We start from the raw sequence: 22,161 nt of genomic DNA, 5'->3' as shown, positions 1-22,161 counted from the left end.
TGGAGGCAACTCCAGGTCCTGATACTAATGATTTGGACTTTTCTCCTTTGACAGCAGAGTTAACAGTGGAGGAGGTGAAAGAGGCCATAGATAAGTTACATCTGAAGAAGGCACCAGGTCCAGATGGGATTACAGCTGAGTTCTATAAGAAATTCCGAGACCTCTTGGCACCAATTCTCGTGGATGTATACAAAACTAGTCTAGAAAACCACCTGATGCCTCCATCCATGAGAGTGTCCTCCCTGATCCTGCTGTCTAAAGGTAAAGAGCCTAGTGACATCAAGAACTGGAGGCCGATTGCCCTCTTGAATGTCGATAGGAAGATTCTTGCAAAAATTCTGTTCTCTAGATTAGTTTGTTTGTCCCCGGCACTGTTGGCAGGCTCTCAGTTTGGCACAGTTAAAGGGCGGAACATCTCTGGAGCAGTTATCTCGATAAGGGAGATGTTTGAGAGATGTAAAGCTCTGAGGTGTGGGAGATATGTTGTGAGTCTTGACCAGGCTAAGGCCTTTGACAGAGTAGACCATGAGTATCTATGGGCGACTTTGACAAAGTACGGTATTCCGGGACAATTTGTGGATTGGCTGAGAACTTTGTACCGTGAGGCGGAGAGCTTTCCTCTGATTAATGGTTGGCAGGGTGATGCTTTCAGGGTTGAGGCAGGGGTGAGACAAGGTTGCCCACTGAGTCCATTACTGTATGTGTTTGCCATAGACCCGTTTCTTAGGTCACTGCAGGAGTGTGATTTTCAGGGGGCGCCGGTCCCCCACTGCTTGCCCCTGAGAGTTGTTGCCTACGCGGATGATGTGACTGTGGTGATATCTGAGCCTCGTGAGGTGGAGATGTTGTCTGCGGCCATCAGAAGTTACTCAGGGGCCTCCGGGTCTCTTGTCAACCTTGAGAAGAGTCAAGCTCTCTGGACGGGTCATACTGGTCCTACATTTGATCTGCCGCAGTTTGCCCAGGCCTCCTCCTATATTAAGATCCTTGGGGTGAAATTCGGGAGGGATGATAATTGCAGACTAAATTGGGAAGAAAAGTTGGAATCCGGAAATGCAAAGGTTCAGCGATGGAAGAACTGGAGGCTGACCTATAGAGAAAGGGTTAAAATGTTGAAGACTTACCTGGTCCCTGTCTTCTTGTACGTCTCTGTTGTCTTTCCTTTGCCAGAATCTTTCTCCACTAGGCTCTTTAGCCTGTTCTTCCAACTTTTGTGGGGGAACAGGTTGAACCCAGTAAAAAGAGGGATAACCTACCTACAGAGGAGACAGGGTGGGCTGGATATGTTAAATCCAAGGGTGTTTTTTGACTCCATGTTTCTAAAAGTAAATTTTGGTTGCCTGGACTCAGATAACAGCTCCCTGTGGGTAAATAGTATCAGGGACTGGATATTGCCTTTTGCAGAATCCTGGGTGCGAGGCGGCAGCCTTAAGAGGGGTCGATCGACTCGTGACTACCTCCCCCAGTATCTGGACTATGGCATAAGGTGCCTGAAAAAATGGGGTATTGAAAAGACCTATCTGGTGAGTAAGACCAGGAGAGATCTATACACCAGGGTATGTAAGACCTTCTATTGTCTCCAGCCAGCATTGAGGGACTGCACATCTATAACCCTGCAGGATAGTCTGAGGCTCCTCACTGGTCGGAGGCTCCCTGCAAAGTTCTTTGACATTGCCTGGCTATCTCTGCATGGGAAACTTTTTGTAAGAGGCAACCTAAAACATCTCAGTGTGACAGATCGGGCATGTCCATTAGGTTGTCAGCAGGAGGAGACCATGGCACATTTTATATCAGAGTGCGGGGGAGGGCGAAAGATCTGGCAGGAAATATCCCGGAGGCTGAAAATTCCCCGATTACAGTCTCTCAAATACCCCGAGATTGTATATGGCATCCCAACTAATATAGGTGACATTAACCGGGAGACCCTGTATATTATTATTACTGTCATCAAATATTATCACTGGCATACAAGGACCCAGGTGTCCCTACACAGAGAGCCCTTCCGTCATATGACCGCTGTCACATATATCATGTCTGAACTGAGGTGGATAAAGTCTCTGGAGGTCAGAAAAAAGTCTGATAATGTAAAATTGTGGAGAAATGTATATATCGATTGCTGAATACTCTGATAACACTGCAAATAAGTCTGTTCATTTATTTATGGATTTATTTTTTTTCCCCCTCTTTATCCTGCCAGCAATGGACTCTTAAGTTAAAGTGATTCTCATTTTTGTTATCTGACAGACATGTCTGATTTATGTTATATTATTATTATTATTATTATTAGTTATTAATTCTGCTGGAATGTAATGTATTTTTGTTTTGTTTTTACTAATAAAAATTACCTCCTATGTACAAGAATATAACTACTATAATACTGCTCCTATGTACAAGAATATAACTACTATAATACTGCTCCTATGTACAAGAATATAACTACTATAATACTACCTCCTATGTACAAGAATATAACTACTGTAATACTACTCCTATGTACAAGAATATAACTACTATAATACTGCTCCTATGTACAAGAATATAACTACTATAATACTGCTCCTATGTACAAGGATATAACTACTATAATACTGCTCCTATGTACAAGAATATAACTACTGTAATACTACTCCTATGTACAAGAATATAACTACTGTAATACTACTCCTATGTACAAGAATATAACTACTATAATACTGCTCCTATGTACAAGAATATAACTACTATAATACTGCTCCTATGTACAAGAATATAACTACTATAATACTACCTCCTATGTACAAGAATATAACTACTATAATACTACTCCTATATACAAGAATATAACTACTATAATACTGCTCCTATGTACAAGAATATAACTACTATAATACTGCTCCTATGTACAAGAATATAACTACTATAATACTGCTCCTATGTACAAGAATATAACTACTATAATACTACCTCCTACATACAAGAATATAACTACAATAATACTACTCCTATGTACAAGAATATAACTACTATAATACTACCTCCTATGTACAAGAATATAACTACTATAATACTGCTCCTATGTACAAGAATATAACTACTATAATACTACTCTTATTTACAAGAATAACTATAATACTACTCCTATGTACAAGAATATAACTACTATAATACTACTCCTATGTACAAGAATATAACTACTATAATACTACTCCTATGTACAAGAATATAACTACTATAATACTACTCCTATGTACAAGAATATAACTACTATAATACTACTCTTATGTACAAGAATAACTATAATACTACTCCTATGTACAAGAATATAACTACTATAATACTACCTCCTATGTACAAGAATATAACTACTATAATACTACTCCTATGTACAAGAATATAACTACTATAATACTACTCCTATGTACAAGAATATAACTACTATAATACTACTCCTATGTACAAGAATATAACTACTATAATACTACTCCTATGTACAAGAATATAACTACTATAATACTACTGCTATGTACAAGAATATAACTACTATAATACTGCTCCTATGTACAAGAATATAACTACTATAATACTGCTCCTATGTACAAGAATATAACTACTATAAAACTGCTCCTATGTACAAGATTACATCTGCTATAATATAGTCTACATGTGACATATATGTGGTATATTTCATTGTGTTTATCTGTGTTTCAGGACTGACTCTTGTTCTCCGCACGGAGCAGCACGATTACATTCCACTACTCTCTACTGTAGCTGGCGCTCGTGTCCTGGTCCACGGTCAAAATGAACCAGTTTTTATGGATGATGGCGGATTTAACATCCAGCCTGGTGTGGAGACTTCTATTGGCATGAAAAGAGTAGGTCAAATGCAAAAATCAATCTACAATGTATAAAAAGAAATAGCTGAAACCTAACAGGTCAAATCTCATTTTCAGTAAAATCTTCTTAGTCTGGCAATGGCCGTCAGACTTGGGCCTGGTCTTAGTCCTACTCCGGCCCATCCTCTGCCCCCAGATTATTAGGGAGTGTTCACATGTGCTCCGGAGACTCTGTCAGTGATGGCATAAGAAGTAGTCTAGTATGCTGCACTATTGTTTTTCAGTAAATTGATACAAGACTCCATTAAAGCCTGGGTCTGCCATATAATGGATCCATCAGCAGCCAGAATACCGTACAGTATAGATTTATCGTATCTTATCTATATCATACATATATGATGTAACTGTAGATTTATTGTATCAACAACAGGAAACAATTAATCGTCTTGGTGGGGACTACAGTGACTGCTCCGAAGACGGCAGCGATGTGGACGTGAAGGGGTTATTCAACAGTCAATACACCCAGCAGGTATTATAATATGGAAATTCTATCAAGATTGTAAAGACATTTCCAATTTTATGTATATCCACTTTGTCTAATATCATTTATTTGTTAGTTCATCATGATATATTACCAAAAAGAGATAATCCCTGTGTCCTGCTTCAAGTGCAGAGGCAGCGGATGTACTCTGATCCTGGTGGCCCAGTTATCTGTGCAGAGGCAGCAGATGCACTCTGATCCCAGTTGCCCAGTTTCTGTGCAGAGGCAGCGGTTGCACTCTGATCCTGGTGGCCCAGTTATCTGTGCAGAGGCAGCAGATGCACTCTGATCCTGGTGACCCAGTTTCTGTGCAGAGGCAGCAGATGCACTCAGATCTTGGTGGCCCAGTTATCTGTGCAGAGGCAGCGGTTGCACTCTGATCCTGGTGACCCAGTTTCTGTGCAGAGGCAGCAGATGCACTCAGATCTTGGTGGCCCAGTTATCTGTGCAGAGGCAGCGGTTGCACTCTGATCCTGGTGGCCCAGTTATCTGTGCAGAGGCAGCAGTTGCACTCTGATCCTGGTGACCCAGTTTCTGTGCAGAGGCAGCGGATGCACTCTGATCCTGGTGGCCCAGTTTTCTGTGCAGAGGCAGCAGATGCACTCTGATCTTGGTGGCCCAGTTATCTGTGCAGAGGCAGCGGTTGCACTCTGATCCTGGTAGTCCAGTTTCTGTGCAGAGGCAGCAGATGCACTCTGATCCTGGCAGCCCAGTTTCTGTGCAGAGGCAGCAGATGCACTCTGATCCTGGTGGCCCAGTTTTCTGTGCAGAGACAGCAGATGCACCCTGATCCTGGTGGCCCAGTTTTCTGTGCAGAGGCAGCAGATGCACTCTGATCCTGGAGGCCCAGTTTTCTGTGCAGAGACAGCGGATGCACTCTGATCCTGGTGGCCCAGTTTTCTGTGCAGAGACAGCAGATGCACCCTGATCCTGGAGGCCCAGTTTTCTGTGCAGAGGCAGCAGATGCACTCTGATCCTGGTGGCCCAGTTTCTGTGCAGAGGCAGCGGATTCCTAGGAACTGAAACACAAAGGGGTAGATTTATGAAGAATTGTCCCATCACAATCAATCACAGCGCACTATAGGGGATCACAGCGCACTATCTATAGGGGATCACAGCACACTATAGGGGATCACAGTGCTCTATAGGGGATCACAGTGCTCTATAGGGGATCACAGCGCACTATCTATAGGAGATGAAACTGTACCTATATTGGCTTCATGGAGAGTTACAGAAAACGTGACATTACTCGCTGGTTCCGCACAGATCAGCAGAAAGTTCTACAGCCCACAAAGGAGCTATATTTAATGTATATACGTCATGAGTACGTATACCCTATCGTGCGGAGTTTATACAAGTGCACTTTCCCATATATACGCAGGATGACAGGTTCCTCTTTTTGGCGTTAAGTTCACTTTTGAGGGTTTCCACTACGTTCATAAACTTCTGCATTCAGAGTGACCATTCCATGCATCTGCACCCTCACATCTACATGCACACTCTTCTATAGACTCATAGCTTACTGGACATCTGCACCTTCACATCTACATGCACACTCTTCTATAGACTCATAGCTTACTGGACATCTGCACCCTCACATCTACATGCACACTCTTCTATAGACTCATAGCTTACTGGACATCTGCACCTTCACATCTACATGCACACTGAGGACCTGCGGCCATCTATGAGTATACATTACTGGCACCAGCAGCTTCAGCGCCTTGCCGCAGACTATCATACATGTAGGTCACTGCGCTCGATCTGTGCCCAAGTGGTCACTGCACGGGCCCCGGGGTCATCGATAGCCGAGCTACCAACATAATGCCAGGATCGGAGAACCCCTGGTCTGCTTAACCTCTCCGATGTCGCAAACCATTGTTATCTCTGAAAAGTAGAACAGAACAAAGGTCCGCACTTGTCCTATAAAAAATTTGTAACTTTTTGAAATTTTTCTTTGCACTTTTTGTCATAAGACTGCCCCACTGATAACGGCCACTTTCCCCTCTTGCTCTAGGTCTGCGTACGTTCCTGCTTTCAGGCCATCATGGTGGAACGCTGCGGTTGCGCTTACGCCTTTTATCCTCTTCCTGAAGGGGCGGAGTACTGCGATTATAAGAAGCACATAAGCTGGGGTAAGAGGAGGGCGGCGTACGGGGCCAAAACCAGAACATAGAGAACATAGCCCCTCACCACAACAAGAGGGCGCTTGCAAAACAATCCCAGTTCCTGATTTAAGATTTATTGCAGTAAATTGCGCAAAATGTGATGAGATTTTTTTTTTATTTTTTTTGCTTAGGATGTTTTTATTTACAAAGTCAAAAATTTGAGATTCAAAGCGACCCTGCCCCTTTTATAGACATTGGCTCTGAAACTGGAAATTTCCACCGATGTGACACAGATTCATTCTATACTTGTTGTAGTTACTTGTTTGGGATATAAAACTCATTTGGCTGCATGGAAACCATCACCAAGCAGGTTAGAAGAGGATAAGCCTCTGTATTAGCGCAGTTAGGTCATCATTATTTGGTGCACAGTTTGGCTATTATTTGGGGCACCACAGGCTAGTGAGACAGACAGGAGATGGGTCTTATTAGGACAACCTATATCAAAACCCATGAAATTTAGAGTTGACCATGGCGGGTCTACCAAGAACAAGATGGTCATAAAAAAATATACTTGCAGTATCGCTTACCACCAGCGGGGGCGATAAAGGGGATCGCTCAGTTGTATTTTCCATGTAATAAAAATAGTTTTTATTGATCTATTTTTTAATATCCTGACAGGTCACTGTTACTACAAACTGGATAAAGAATTCAGTTCTAATGAGATGGGATGCTTCACCAAGTGCCGTAAACCTTGTCAGTAAGTAGAATTAACCCCTCGTGTGAGTGGTCCTCATAGTTGCGGGGGGTTTGCATATTTTGCATATAGTCCCATCATTGTTCTCGGGGGTGTAACCTGAAGCCCCTGACATTTATTTTACCTATGTCTTTTACTATATAAGCCATTAGGTGCGCAGGGCCACCAGGATCAGAATGGGTGCACAGGGCCACCAGGATCAGAATGGGTGCGCAGGGCCACCAGGATCAGAATGGGTGTGCAGGGCCACCAGGATCAGAATGGGTGCACAGGGCCACCAGGATCAGAATGGGTGCGCAGGGCCACCAGGATTAGAATGGGTGCGCAGGGCCACCAGGATCAGAATGGGTGAGCAGGGCCACCAGGATCAGAATGGATGCACAGGGCCACCAGGATCAGAATGGGTGTGCAGGGCCACTAGGATCAGAATGGGTGCGCAGGGCCACCAGGATCAGAATGTGTGCGCAGGGCCACCAGGATCAGAATGTGTGCGCAGGGCCACCAGGATCAGAATGGGTGCGCAGGGCCACCAGGATCAGAATAGTGCGCCGGACCACCAGGATCAGAATGGGTGCGCAGGGCCACCAGGATTAGAATGGGTGCGCAGGGCCACCAGGATCAGAATGGGTGCGCAGGGCCACCAGGATCAGAATGGGTGTGCAGGGCCACTAGGATCAGAATGGGTGCGCAGGGCCACCAGGATCAGAATGTGTGCGCAGGGCCACCAGGATCAGAATGGGTGCGCAGGGCCACCAGGATCAGAATGCATCCGCTACCTCTGCACTTCCCATATGGGGCATGATATAGGGACTCTCTCTATATGGTATTCTTGGAAACTCTATGTCAGGCAGTATTATATATACATAGAAGAATAGCAAAAATCACCCGACCTGATCATTATGTAGATTGGTTTTGCCACCCACAAGGGGCCCCTCTGAATACACCTCTATCTATGGACTCTCTAAGCCATTTTGGGGCCCTGACGTTGCTACTGATAGGTGACAGTCCATGAGCACGTACCTTGACTACTTCGATTGTAGGTTAACCAAGTTCCTTCTCCATTTCATACGCAATACCTTCACTGCTAGGAAATGAGAAGCTTCGATGTCTCAACCATACGGAGACATTGGTGGTGTCGCAATGGGGTCGGGCAATCTTATCCTATGACTCATTTATGGGAAGTTTGCATAGACCCTAAACTCTTCCTCTGCACAGAACTCTGTTAAGTATAGCTAGAAGTCTGTAGAAGGGATATAATGTGTCTAGTAGCTTAGAACTGTACCGGTGCACCTAAGAGACCGGTGCACCTAAGAGACCGCTGCTCCATCATGTCTATGGGGCATCCAGGACTGAAATTATTCAGCAGCCCCATAGAAACGAAAGGAGCACCGGACACTCCAAAATACAGGCGCTTTATTCACAGCAACCCTTTCTATTAACCCCTACTATTATGGCGGACGTTGGGTATCTAACTATGGTCACCGCCCGCGGTGTCTCGGTCAAAGTTGACAGACATATTCCGGCAGCGGATACCAATGTGGGGAGGAACGCCGGCCTCTAGAATGAGATCCGGGGCCTGTGATTCATTGCCAGGACCCTATTGAAGCCTCCCAATTATGGGTGTCAGAATATGGCGACTTCTACAATTCTTTTTGAAAAGTTTTGGATATTTGAGACCTACTGCTGCACTATAAGCTTCAGCTGCATCCCCCTCCTCTCCCCTCCTTCTTCTGTACTATTTATCATTTCATTCTAGATTGATTTTTTTTTTTGGTGGGTTTTCTAAATTTTGCAGTTAGGGCAAAGATATATATAAGATGTAAGATATACAGCAAATATATGTTTATATTACAAGGTTTTGTGTGTCCCCATGTACTGGACTCATATAGACAATAGATATAGAATCTGCAGGAACCCCCCAACTGTTCCGCCACCAGACACATCTTATTTCCCCTTCATTTCAGTATATTTAGCAGTTTTTCCAGCCTTAGATGGTATTTTGGCCTCTAAACATCACAGAATCCTGACATGCCAGTATTTCCTCACTTTACGGCTTGTCTGCTGTGCAATTTTCCAACTACATTGGGTAAGAATAATAATAAGTGTCAATCTCGGGACATCCCCTTTGCCTAAGTAATGAATTAATGGCTGACTGCAATATTGTGATGAGATGCAATACCAAATACAACCATACTGACAGAGGGGCGCTGTTTTTAGCTGAAAGTCATATTTTTCTAATCCGGCACAATCCCTGCCAATAAATGTATTGCCCAAGTATCAAAATTTATTAGATCTACTTCCTTATGTGTCCACAACTGCAGAATCTCTGACCTTCCTCTACGTCCTTCCCCTTGATGGACGTACAATATGTCACATGTTACACCTCCATGTTATCCTGAACCGTGTGCAGGTGGATATAATATAAAGATAACCCGCCTCCTTGCACAATCACCACTGATGTTATCTGGCTTGGCAGCAGCCGCCTGACACTAGGTGTTGCTCAAGGTTTACAATCCGATATTATCACTGAAAGTTCTTTTCTAGGTGAATATTACCTGGTTTTCTCTTCGCATATTTCATGTGGGGAAGGGACCAGAATGTGAACTGGGCCTTACTGACCAAGGTAACTTAACAAATAAGTAAATGCCCTGGAGGACGATGTAGCTGAGACATCTCCTGAGAGATCAGGACCGCAGACTGAGCAGCAAGGAAAACTGTTAAGAAATAACATTAAAATAACACCCAATGTAGCCCAGAGGTGACACATGATAGGAAGGTGTAGAGAATGAAATGCTTGGTCAGACCAAATAACACAATTCTTCAAAAGCCTCACCGATGAATCACTGAGTTACCAACCGGATCACTGCCAACCCCCCCCCCCCGGGCAAACTCCGAGTGGTAGAATCTCTAGGGTATAAAATATACCGTATATCTGCTGCTGGGTACAACGTTATATACTGTCATCAATGTGTATTAAAGGGAAAGTTTGTGTCTGCATATCTGGTATTATTCTATATACAATGTAAGTCACTGTGTACTGATCCTGAGTTACATCCTGTATTATACTCCAGAGCTGCGCTCACTATTCTGCTGGTGCAGTCACTGTGTACATACATTACATTACTTATCCTGTATTATACTCCAGAGCTGCGCTCACTATTCTGCTGGTGCAGTCACTGTGTACATACATTACATTACTTATCCTGTATTATACTCCAGAGCTGCGCTCACTATTCTGCTGGTACAGTCACTGTGTACATACATTACATTACTTATCCTGTATTATACTCCAGAGCTGCGCTCACTATTCTGCTGGTACAGTCACTGTGTACATACATTACATTACTTATCCTGTATTATACTCCAGAGCTGCGCTCACTATTCTGCTGGTACAGTCACTGTGTACATACATTACATTACTTATCCTGTATTATACTCCAGAGCTGCGCTCACTATTCTGCTGGTACAGTCACGGAGTACATACATTACATTACTTATCCTGTATTATACTCCAGAGCTGCGCTCACTATTCTGCTGGTACAGTCACTGTGTACATACATTACTTATCCTGTATTATACTCCAGAGCTGCGCTCACTATTCTGCTGGTGCAGTCACTGTGTACATACATTACATTACTTATCCTGTATTATACCCCAGAGCTGCGCTCACTATTCTGCTGGTGCAGTCACTGTGTACATACATTACATTACTTATCCTGTATTATACTCGAGAGCTGCGCTCACTATTCTGCTGGTGCAGTCACTGTGTACATACATTACTTATCCTGTATTATACTCCAGAGCTGCGCTCACTATTCTGCTGGTACAGTCACTGTGTACATACATTACATTACTTATCCTGTATTATACTCCAGAGCTGCGCTCACTATTCTGCTGGTGCAGTCACTGTGTACATACATTACATTACTTATCCTGTATTATACTCCAGAGCTGCGCTCACTATTCTGCTGGTACAGTCACTGTGTACATACATTACATTACTTATCTGTATTATACTCCAGAGCTGCGCTCACTATTCTGCTGGTACAGTCACTGTGTACATACATTACATTACTTATCCTGTATTATACTCCAGAGCTGCGCTCACTATTCTGCTGGTGGTCATAGACATAACGTTTAATAAATGGGTTATAATATAAATTCTGCTGTTTTGTTTTCAGTCTTTGCTGGGAAAGTCTCTAATCTTCTCATTTTCTTTCTTTCTACCAGTCTCACAGATTATCAGCTTAATGCCGGATACTCCCGTTGGCCGAGTAAAGTCAGTGAGGTGAGACACTTGGGGATTTCGTAGGAAATTAAATAAAGAAGAAAGGAAACTGTCCTAATTCTGCTTAATGTGTTACATAAAAATACAATGAGATAATCGCAGGGAGGATCAGACACATCAGATACTAAGTAACATTGGAACCTCCATGAGATTACTTCACTACAGTACACTAAAGTGTGACCTAGGGGGCAGAAGAGAGACGGGTGTTATAGAGAGGAGAGAGGACAGGTCGTCTGTGTCACTAAATCCTTCTGACATTGTTCCCCCTACAGGGACGTTCCACATCATCCACCCCATGTATCCTATATAAGATATGTGGACCTGTTATCTAGACATGATAGGAGTAGCAGTCCGTGTAGGAGTTGTGGAGACATCAGAGTGAGAAATCCTTACCAATAATTCCTTCCTTATCTCAGACCTGACGCTTATCTTACTCAGCACACTTTGTTCTTTCCCGGCTGTATCTGATGGTATTTCAGTTTTGATGGAATTTATGAAGTTACTTTTGCAATTATTCAGCTATTTATGCCAGGAAAAAATACCCGATAGTGCGGAAGAGAGGCGGACAATATCCAATAATGTTCATTCATTCCATGTATCATATCAGCGGATGTTACAATTCTGCGTCATCTAACCAAAAGAAAAAGGCGGAATTGATTTTGCCTCTGGTCTTTGTTTTAGGTTTGCAGCTCCTATGCAGACCTATATGAACCTGCTAGCATCTGCCTGCAACTTCGTCTGCGGGTTGGTGTTGGCGCTGAGCCGCTTATATTTAGCCAATTGCTGTTGTGGATGATCAGCCTGCTCCTGCGCTCGGCTCTGCTACATCGCAGCATATGCGCAGCACAGTTGTATGTACATCTCTGCATATGGAGAGCGTACTCAGCTGTGCTACAGCGCTGCCTAAGCTCTGCTACATCTGGCCATTTGGATTAGAGGGGTGTTCTAATGTCAGTGTCTGAGCAGCTTTTGTGTTGGAAACGGCTGAAGGGATGTTGCAGAAATTTGCCACAGTTCGATCAGCCTGCTCTTGCATCTCAACTCTGCTACATCGCTGCATATGTGTAGGATACCCAGCTGTATGTACATGTTTGCATATGGAGAGCCTATAGAGGGATGCTACAGTGCTGCCTAAACTCTGCTACATCGGGCAATTGTGATTTCAGGGGTTTTGTTCTGTGACTGTCTGAGCAGCTTCTGTGTTACAAAGGGCTGAACGGATGTTGCTGAAATGTGCCAGAGTTCTCCCCCCTCCCCCATCAGAGGCAGAACAACACATTCCCCGTCCTACTCACTGAAACTCTACACCCTATATATTCCTCTTGCCCACACACATCCTGCACGTTCTGTAGTCTCCTGATCTTCTATGAGACTCCAGTTTTCACACTGTCCATCTTCATCCTCAATAGCCCCGCCCACAAATAGCGTGCAGCTCCGCCCACTGCCTAGCATGATCCTATCAGAATGGCTCAAGGACCTGTGATGACATCATCACAGGTCCTTTAGTCTTGTGTGAACCTAAATTTCTTCACTGCGGTCGTGTAGTGACATCATTTACTAGGATAAAAAGTAGCCTATGTTTTAATCGGGGTTCCTATCTATGTATGTGGCAAATTTCATGCAAATCCGTTCAGCTGTTTTTGCGTGATTGAGGAACAAACATCCAAACTCACAAACTTTCACATCTATAGACATGTGATTAGTGTGTTCCTGTAAACTAACACACGACCTCCAGGTAGCCAACAGCTAGAAGACCTTCTTCCTAGGGATAACAAACCCCAACCATCTAGATTTTGGTGCCAAATACATAAATAAAACCATTTTTGGATATTCAAAAAGTCTCCTTACACATGAGGTATCTTTCAGACTTCTGACTCCTGATATGTTGTGTTGTTGGAGCTCTTGGCTATGAGCTAATCTTGTAGGGTCTGGAGTCTGGAGAAATCCTTTACATACAATTTACTGTTTGACTGTCCTTTAATCCTAGAACTTTTCTATTAGTATTATAATAACCAAAGTGTTTCCCTTTACAGAACTGGGTGCTACAAACACTGTCGAAGTCCAATACAACCAAGAGGTAAGATAACCCCACAGTGATAGGGAAGGCGTGCACGCAGACCCCACTACTGTGCCACATGCTGGATGGTCAAAGCAGTGATCTAGGCAGGAGAAATGACAGGACTTGCACCTTGTTTACCCAAAGAATTCACAATGCAGAAGGTCCTGCCATATTTGCATTCTTACGGTGATCATACATCTTAGGCTGCTGTTGGCTTGTTTCGGCTGACAGATACAGTATAACGTCCAGTCCTACCATGTTCAGTTCAGCCAAGCATGCATGTTAGTGGTTAGTTGGAAGAAATCCACTGCTGGACACCTCTGGTGCAGTACAGGTCCTCAGGGAATGATAAGAATCATTATGTCCCATGTACATAATAAAAGGTCGCACTTGTGTGTATGGGCGGGTCTTAAGTGAGGCTCATTCAGCAATGGAACTCTCAATGTATATGTAACGTACGGTTTCATGCAGAAGAAATATATTTTTAAGATGTCTTCTAGTAGAGATCAGGAATCATATTTAGTCCTGAGAACAACCAGCAATGAATGAGTCTTTCTCAGCTCTACACGTAGGATTCTGGAGATGTTACGTCCATCTTATTGGGGTAACATCATCAAATTAAAATGCCCCTGCATAATTGTTATATAGACCTTCATGTTATGAAGGAGGAAGTATTTATTGATTATTCCGAAGTCCATAAAACCTTGAAGATCATAAACCTATCACGAATGAGAAAGCAGGCGTGTATGGAGACCCCACTACGGTTCCACGTGCTGAGATTTTCCAGGAACCAATACAACGGTCCAGGCAGATCACATTCAAGGAGTGTCACTATACTGTATAGAAAGACTCCTACGTCTGGCTCCATACACTGTATAGTTCGGCAACAGCTGATCCGTGCAGGAGCCAAGTGCTGAAGGAATAAGCTCTTATAATGATGATGACATACCCTGAGGATCGTTTATCAGCATGAGAACCCCCCAGGACCAGAAAACTCCTTTAATCACTTTTAGCACCAGTTAATGTTTCTCAGGTTATTTGGAGCAATGACAATTTTTTTAACCCATTTATTACTCATTTTCTCCTGGGGGGGATTTCTCTTGTTTGCTGTGCCAAACTAACCCCACCCTTGGTGTACATGGGTTCACGCAGATAACTCCTGTGCAAACGTGTTATGGGTGACGGAAACAAATTTTTAGGAAGGGCAGGTGGGTAAAGTGCTTGGGGGTAGGTACAAGGTTACGCAACTTGTTTAACTCTTACCTGGTCAGGCAAGATTTTTGGAAGTTTTAAGATGTAAAGTCTGTGACAATAGCCCGATACTGACTCAACAATACAAAACCTGGAGAGCATGTGATCAGTGAGGGAAACAGGATGCCTTGTGCACTGTGCTCTATTGAACTGTATGCAATGTGGGACAGACGGGTCAGGATCTTCTCCCGGCCGTCATTCTGGTACGCTAGGCTATCGATGACAGCTCAGTTGGCCTGTGCAGCACAAAAATTTACACCCGATGATGTGAGCATGACTTACTAAGGGTTTACTATTGCAGTAGAGAAGTGGGGGAGAGCCCCTGCTGCAGCCAGTAGCCTTACAGGCAGGTGTGAGCTAAGATTTAGGAGAACAGATAATAACAGATCTCATTTATTGTAAGTAGAGAATGTAATGATGGCTTGGTGGTGTTATCTATAGAGGTTAAATGAGAAGACTGCTGCAAACAAAACCCCTACAGAATTGGAAACTGTTAGTCTATTATTAGGCTTAGTGGCCAGAGTTCATTTTGCACGATAATTCTATTTAAAAAAAAAAAATGCATAAATGATGAAGGTATACTGGAAATATTGTTAAAAAGTTAGTAAAACTTTATTAAAAAAAAGTTTCTGAATTGTTGCTGCAGTGCGTGAATGTTCTTTATTCATTTTGTCAGGAATGAAGTAGCAAAACTCAACATTTACTTTGAGGAGATGAACTACAAAACCATCGAGGAATCTGCAACCATTAACGTAAGTGGCCATAAAACTGATGCATAGTCCACTTTATGTAAGGGAATATTCTCTGCATTACTTCTAGGGGAGGATATCTCTGCACATACAGCACACAGGCTGGGCAGCGCTGTGCCAGCCAGTAACATGGCATTTGTGTTTGGCCATATGGACCCAGCACTTGCGTTGCGTTTTCACTTGGCTTTCTACAAAACCAAAATTGCATACTCCTCTGTAATTTACGCATATGCTTCTGTTTGTGTCAGTCGTCACTGTAAATCTGGCATTCTATTCATGAACTAAGTGGATCAGTATGACAACATACAGATACAGGAATGTAAACCGGAGCCATCGCTTGTTGTTCTGACCTTAATTAAAGACATTTTTGGAGGAAACACTGTCTTTGTTTATACACAATAGACAATTGAAGGTACTTTCCGAAGTGGCCCTGCTCCATGTATCACCGAAAGTGCAAGGATTGCATGTGTATTGATGGAGTATAGATAATGAAGGCCCTAATTCTTACATGTAAATTATAGTATTGTAGACAATTCATTGACCCACCGAAGCACCAAAGGGTCACAGCATAGGGGGGCAGTGAAACACATTTATGACATATCCGTAGAACAATCCGACACTGCTCATAAGAACACGTTGCTAGAGGGAGCAATTACTGCACAAGAATTACTTTCCATTGTAGTCTAAGAGGAAACCAATTTTGTTGTGGTTGGGGGCTCGTCCGGGACCAGTTTTGTATATCTCATGGTCTGCCTTATGTAGGTGGTTAAAAGTAGAACAAGTGGAGGGTAAGTGGTTGAAATTAGAGTAAGTGGAGTGCTTAAAAATCAAGAGCCTACAAGTTGAGTATTACAGGGTAATAAAAGGGTAAAGAGGTGTTTTCAAACACATACTGTATCTGTGTTATCCATACATGCTCATGCCCTTGCTGTTCTTGGTAGTTCCCGGTCTTTTAAGGACATAACTGTAAGGACGTCAGTTTATTTGCATAAATTTTTTTGTCGTAACACAGGAGGAAAGAGTAGAGGTGGGAAGTGTAGATGGGCCAGAGAGAACCCTGGGAAGAGTCCGGCCTGGGATTTGCATAGATAATACTACACTGAGTATGTTTTGCATATGGCAAGTGGTATAACCTGCTCGCCCTGAACCTAGGAAGCGACTGGCTATTTATATTGCAGCATCCCACACCCGTCTCGCTCGTTCTCTCCCTGCAGCTCCGCCCAATATATACATAGGCCATACTACTAATCCCTTACAGTGACCCATCTGGTGATTTCTGATGCCCTATCTGAGAGCAGGATCACTTTTCCTATACGTGGTGATGTCAGGGATCAGATAAGGTCTAGGTCCCAGAGGTAGGACAGGGGGCAGCATACTGAACGTAGAGGACCCATTGATAAGGAACGTACTGTGCTAAAAAAAAAAAGTCCTATATAGCCGTATAAAGAGATGTGAGCTCTGCGCCTTGGACTTGCACAACCAGTTTGCGGTCTACAGGCAGGTTCTCCTTTTTATTAAACTGTTGTGCAACCACAAGCTGCAGAGCTTTAATGTTTCGTAGCTTCGCTTTCCTCATGTGATGACCGCGCTATCGGCATGTGATAAGGATTTCCGGCCTTGACAGAAGAGCTCGAGAGTCCACTGAAGATATCGCTATAATGTCCGACAGAAAGAGAGACCAAACCCAGCACATATGTGTTTGATGAGCCACAACGCTAACCTCACCCATGTCCCCATTGGCCCTGTCCATTCCCAGCCAGTCTCTCTGTGGGACCACAGAGTATAATGCCCCTTAGTGCTTCTATAGGGTATCATGCCTCCATGTGGTCCTCACATGGTATAGCATCCCCCTTCATCCTAGTGGTGGACTTCCTATACCCATATGGCCCTAGACACTTGCCTACTGTATAGCGTTGAGCCATCGGGATCGCAAAAGATCAGATTCAGAGCGATCGAGTAAATATCATGATCGCAATTCTGATCCCGATCTTTTCCGGCGGGATCGAGGTCGGAGGTTATCTCAAGATCGGCTCAACCCTATCCATGTATTTATCATAAATAGGGTTTAGCGATCGAGAAAGATCGGATCCCGATCGGCGATTGAGCAAATTTCACGATCAACTGGAAAATGATCGAAAACCGGATTTTAAAAACTATCCTGAAAACTCAAGATCGGCTCGACCCCACTACTGTACCCATATAATCCATACAGACGTTCTTCTTGTATGAACCCACCTAGATGCAGATGGTTCTATAGTCCAGATCGTTCACACTACGTAAGGGAACCTCATAAAATGACCCAATATCACGGAAGAAGGTTTTATTTTTCTACAAAAAGTTGCAAAATCCGGTTAATGATTATCGGTCTGATCGCAGAGGAAGGTTACAGGAAGCTTTGGTTTGTTTGTAACTTCTGACCTGAGGATCTGTAGAGATGACATGAACGAGATGTCACCGTATATTTTTTACATGATATATGGGAGTTTTATTGCGACTTGTCCTATGATCTTCAGCTTACCGCCTAGGGCAGTCAAATTGGGTGGTGCTAACCCTACACGACCTGATCACCGAAGACTGTCTTGGTTTACATGATCAGGTTTTTTAATGCAGTTTTTGAAATGAAAACCCTTTACGATCCTAAACTGTTCTTGGTTCCAAAAACATCACAAGTGGAGTAGCCACAATCCAGGCCGGAGATGCCAATGGCTTCACATAAGAGTAACCAGTGATTTACCTTATTACTGGCCTCGCGGTCACCTGCAAACCAGCAATGCCAAAAGGTCCTGGAGTGCGGCTATAGAACCCTCAAAATTACCTAATGTGAACAGATGTCCTAAAAAGGGGAGTAAAATTCAAGCGGTCTACTTGTAAGGAGTCTTTTAATCCTACTAGTCCTACTAATAGTTTGTGTTTGGATATTTGTGAGTTTGGATGTTTGTTCCTCAATCACGGTGATACGACCGAACAGATTACAGTCAGATTTGGCACATACCTAGAATGGCGCCCAGAAGGAAACATAGGCACCTTACCATCCCCGTAGGTTGCCGGTTTGCCCAACCGCGAGCACCGAAATCACGGTTGGCGGAGGCTGAAGGACCTGGGATGAGGTCAGCGCACTGATCTGATTGGAGCAAGCGATGGAGGGGGCGGAACTGTGCAGACTCAAGCCGGCCACACGGCCTTCCTGCTGTTCTCTTATTGGGGCGGACGATACAGGGGGCGGAGCTATAGCAGCTCAAGCCAGCCGCCGAGCTAAAGCAAGAACATGTCAGCGCTTATGCGAAGTCCCGAACGTGCCGGCATTGGTGAAGCCCAGCATGTGGTGTGGATGGGTGAGTCCGCTGGGGCCCCAGGGGTTGTAAAGAGGAGGCGGAACCCAGAGCGAAATACACTAAACCGCCTCCTATGCGTGGAGCGGCGTGCATCATTGCAGGTGCTGCACAGCACATTCAGGACACTAGGCGCACGCGAGTCCCCTGCTGGGTGGCGGAGGCTGGGGTCCGGTGGTAGAGGTCCGGGAGGGGAGGTGGAGTCAATTTTGGTGGTGGTGCTGCTGAAGGTCCGGGGCGGAAGGCAGGGTGTTTGGGAATGGGGGATTGAATTTGGTGGTGCTGCTGGAGGTCCAGAAGGGGGGAAGGTTGGAAGCCGGGGTCGCGGGGGCTATGCTGCAGGTCTCTCCCGCACAGGGGGAATGGGGCCGCGGACGAAGTCACGGGTATTGATAGTATTGTATAAAACTGTTGCCCAGTTGGACTTTTGCATGACAAAAAAATCTTCGCTTATGCCTGCCATGCCACTGGCCAAATGGGTTACCACCCAAAGATCCTGAAAATGGTTCTCCAGGAAATCGGGTATGTCCAAATATGTTGGATGTAGCCTTACCTTACAGGTATTATCTAGAGATGTTTGCAATGGGGTTCGCAAATTCTTTAAAATTTTTTACACTTTAAAATTCTTTAAAAAATTTCCACAAATTTTGGGTTTGACTGAACCCAAAATTTTTCAGGTTTGATATCCATGAAATACTCTTTGGACCCCAGAGTCTAGTAAGTGGAGGCCCAGGAGAGGAGCAAAACACTGATACTTACCTTCCTTCACTGGACTGGACAACCTCATGGTTATCTTCTGGCCTCCGCAGGGCCTTGAGTCCAGGAGGTTGGAAGAGGTCATACGATGAGTATCAGTGTTTATTATGTTTCTGCACCTTCCCAGGGTTTCCGCTTGAAGAGAACCCACAGTATAATATAAGATTTTTGGTTCGGAGCGAACAAGTTCGAAATGACTCTTGTTCCCCTATATGGAGTATCCACCAGCAGAAATCCAAAGCTAGATCTTCATATGATTTATACACAATCTACGTCCATCTAGTATCTTGATATTCTAATGGCTTCCATCTTTCTTTCCCCCACAGATGGTGATGCTTTTATCGTTGTTGGGAAGCCAATGGAGTCTTTGGTTTGGCTCTTCGGTGATGTCCGTGGTGGAGATGGTAGAGTTGCTCTTCGATGTCATCGCCATCGGTGCAATCATCCTTGCTCATCGTTACTACACCAAACGTGGTCAGTCCATGGAAGAAACCGGAACAGCGCCGACACCTGACCCCTCCTCTGCATATAGGGAAGAGCAAAACCCCCAGATGCCACACAATGTCCCGCCGCAGACCCAAATTAGGGTAGTCGCTGATATCTCTCCTCCACCGGCTTACGACAGTCTGGACTTGAGATCTATAGGAGGTGGATCATCTCGTAATTCCAGCCTTCGTAGCCATGTCTCGTATCGTGGAGAGGTTGGATGGAGGGGTGAATAAGTCAAGGGGGGGAAAGCAGGGGGTGCAAGTAGAATTGTAAGGTTAAACAGGACGTGGGAAAATAGAGAGACGGTGACTGTAGTCCTACAACGTGACCTAAATTCACTTTGTGGTTGACAGTTTGACCAAAACAAATTTTTGAAAAAATTTATCTTCAGATCACGTCGCCGGAAAGCAATTCACTTAGACAAGCCAAGACTATATAGCAGAGCTGCCAAGTGCAAATAGCGCGGAGGAGTGTGCCTAATGTATTACAGAAAGTTATCCATTATATAAGAATAAAAATAAATTTACTGCATTATCGTAAAGGGGATCAATCAAGTGGAAAAAACTTTGATCATTAAAGGGAACGTATCAACAGAAAACCTGTTTTTATGTTAAGAATATTTTTTTAAGATTTGATTACTTTTTTTAAAAATCTATATTTAAAAAAAATATATGATCCTGCAATTTTCACTCTGGTCACTAAGCCTAATAACAGACTGATACTTGACAATTCTGTACAGGTCTTTGCAGCAGTCACCTCATTTACGTCACATACAGTATTACAATAAAAGATAACACCACTGAGCCATTATTACATCACTACTGACAATAGATGATGTCACAAGTCTAGAAAACTGTCCACTCCAGACCATAACTATGCTGTACAGCATATCATTACATGCTGTTAATATGGCAGAGGAGAAGCTCAGGAAAGATGGACGCCCCACAGTCATGTAGAGGAAATAGTATTAAATCTACAATCACAAAAATGGTGAAAAATATCAATAGTCCATGTGAATATATGAAATGTTGTCATATATGTTATCATGGATAGCAACATCTTCCCCTATAGTTCACCATCCCCACATTCCGGACTCTCATCAGGCACCCAAAAAGGTGTTAAGAGTGAAAAAGTAAATAGATGACATGGAGGAGGGAGATGAAGCTGCAGTGTTTCTCGGTGTGTGAGGATGCATGCTGTGAGAGGGGAGGAGGAGGCGTACATGTAAGAAGAAATCTGATTGGCTGACAGTGCTTAGCTCTACATTAGCAGCAGTCTAGTAAGATCCTACCAACAAAGCAGCCTCAGGAGACAAAATGTGCAGACAGATGGATGGGAAAAGGGAATCAGATTTGCAGAGACGGGAAGAGACCAGAGAGAGAAAACAATGAGCGTGAGAAGTTTCCTGGAGTTTAGAACATAAAAGAAACAGGAAAAACATTGACGCTGTGTATATACAGTATATATATATATATATATACGGGGCCATTCACACCTTTACTACACGGCTGGGTAATGTATCATAAAGGTCAGTGGTAGGACAATCTATAATATCCTAACGAGAAAAGTAAAATTATGACATTGATTCTGTAAATGATTCCCTTGATTTATATTTCTGAGCAAATTATATAAATTAAAAACTTCTAATTGGGATTCGTTTATTTGGGAAAAAAAGCTTTGTCTTGAGTAATTTAATGTTATAGTATCTCTCTATGTAACCGATGATAGTGATGTAGGTGAATAGATAGATCCCTGGTGGTCTAGGGTGGTGATGAATGTGTTGTTACATTTATGTTGGACTATGATACATCCCTGGTGGTCTAGGGTGGTGGTTAATGTCTTGTTACATTTATGTTGGTCTATGATACATCCCTGGTGGTCTAGGGTGGCCATGAATGTGTTGTTACATTTATGTTGGACTATGATACATCCCTGGTGGTCTAGGGTGGTGGTTAATGTCTTGTTACATTTATGTTGGTCTATGATACATCCCTGGTGGTCTAGGGTGGCCATGAATGTGTTGTT

At 43.6% G+C, this 22,161-nt stretch overlaps 1 protein-coding gene across 1 annotated transcript in view; it reads left to right on the top strand.

The window, feature by feature from the left end:
* The window catches only part of SCNN1A (sodium channel epithelial 1 subunit alpha), a 66,879-nt gene extending 46,475 nt beyond the window's left edge, over positions 1 to 20,404 (top strand). Inside the window, exons 7-14 of the mRNA XM_075258400.1 lie at positions 3,688 to 3,851; positions 4,243 to 4,341; positions 6,371 to 6,488; positions 7,140 to 7,218; positions 11,446 to 11,503; positions 13,537 to 13,580; positions 15,490 to 15,565; positions 19,974 to 20,404. Of these exons, the coding sequence (XP_075114501.1) occupies positions 3,688 to 3,851; positions 4,243 to 4,341; positions 6,371 to 6,488; positions 7,140 to 7,218; positions 11,446 to 11,503; positions 13,537 to 13,580; positions 15,490 to 15,565; positions 19,974 to 20,369 (1,034 nt within the window). The 3' untranslated portion in view covers positions 20,370 to 20,404. The remainder of the gene's footprint in view (positions 1 to 3,687; positions 3,852 to 4,242; positions 4,342 to 6,370; positions 6,489 to 7,139; positions 7,219 to 11,445; positions 11,504 to 13,536; positions 13,581 to 15,489; positions 15,566 to 19,973) is intronic.
* The last annotated feature ends 1,757 nt before the right edge of the window (positions 20,405 to 22,161 follow it).

Source organism: Leptodactylus fuscus, chromosome 10 (assembly GCF_031893055.1).
Source record: "Leptodactylus fuscus isolate aLepFus1 chromosome 10, aLepFus1.hap2, whole genome shotgun sequence".
NCBI lineage: Eukaryota > Metazoa > Chordata > Amphibia > Anura > Leptodactylidae > Leptodactylus > Leptodactylus fuscus.
This window is presented reverse-complemented; position numbering and strand designations above follow the sequence as displayed.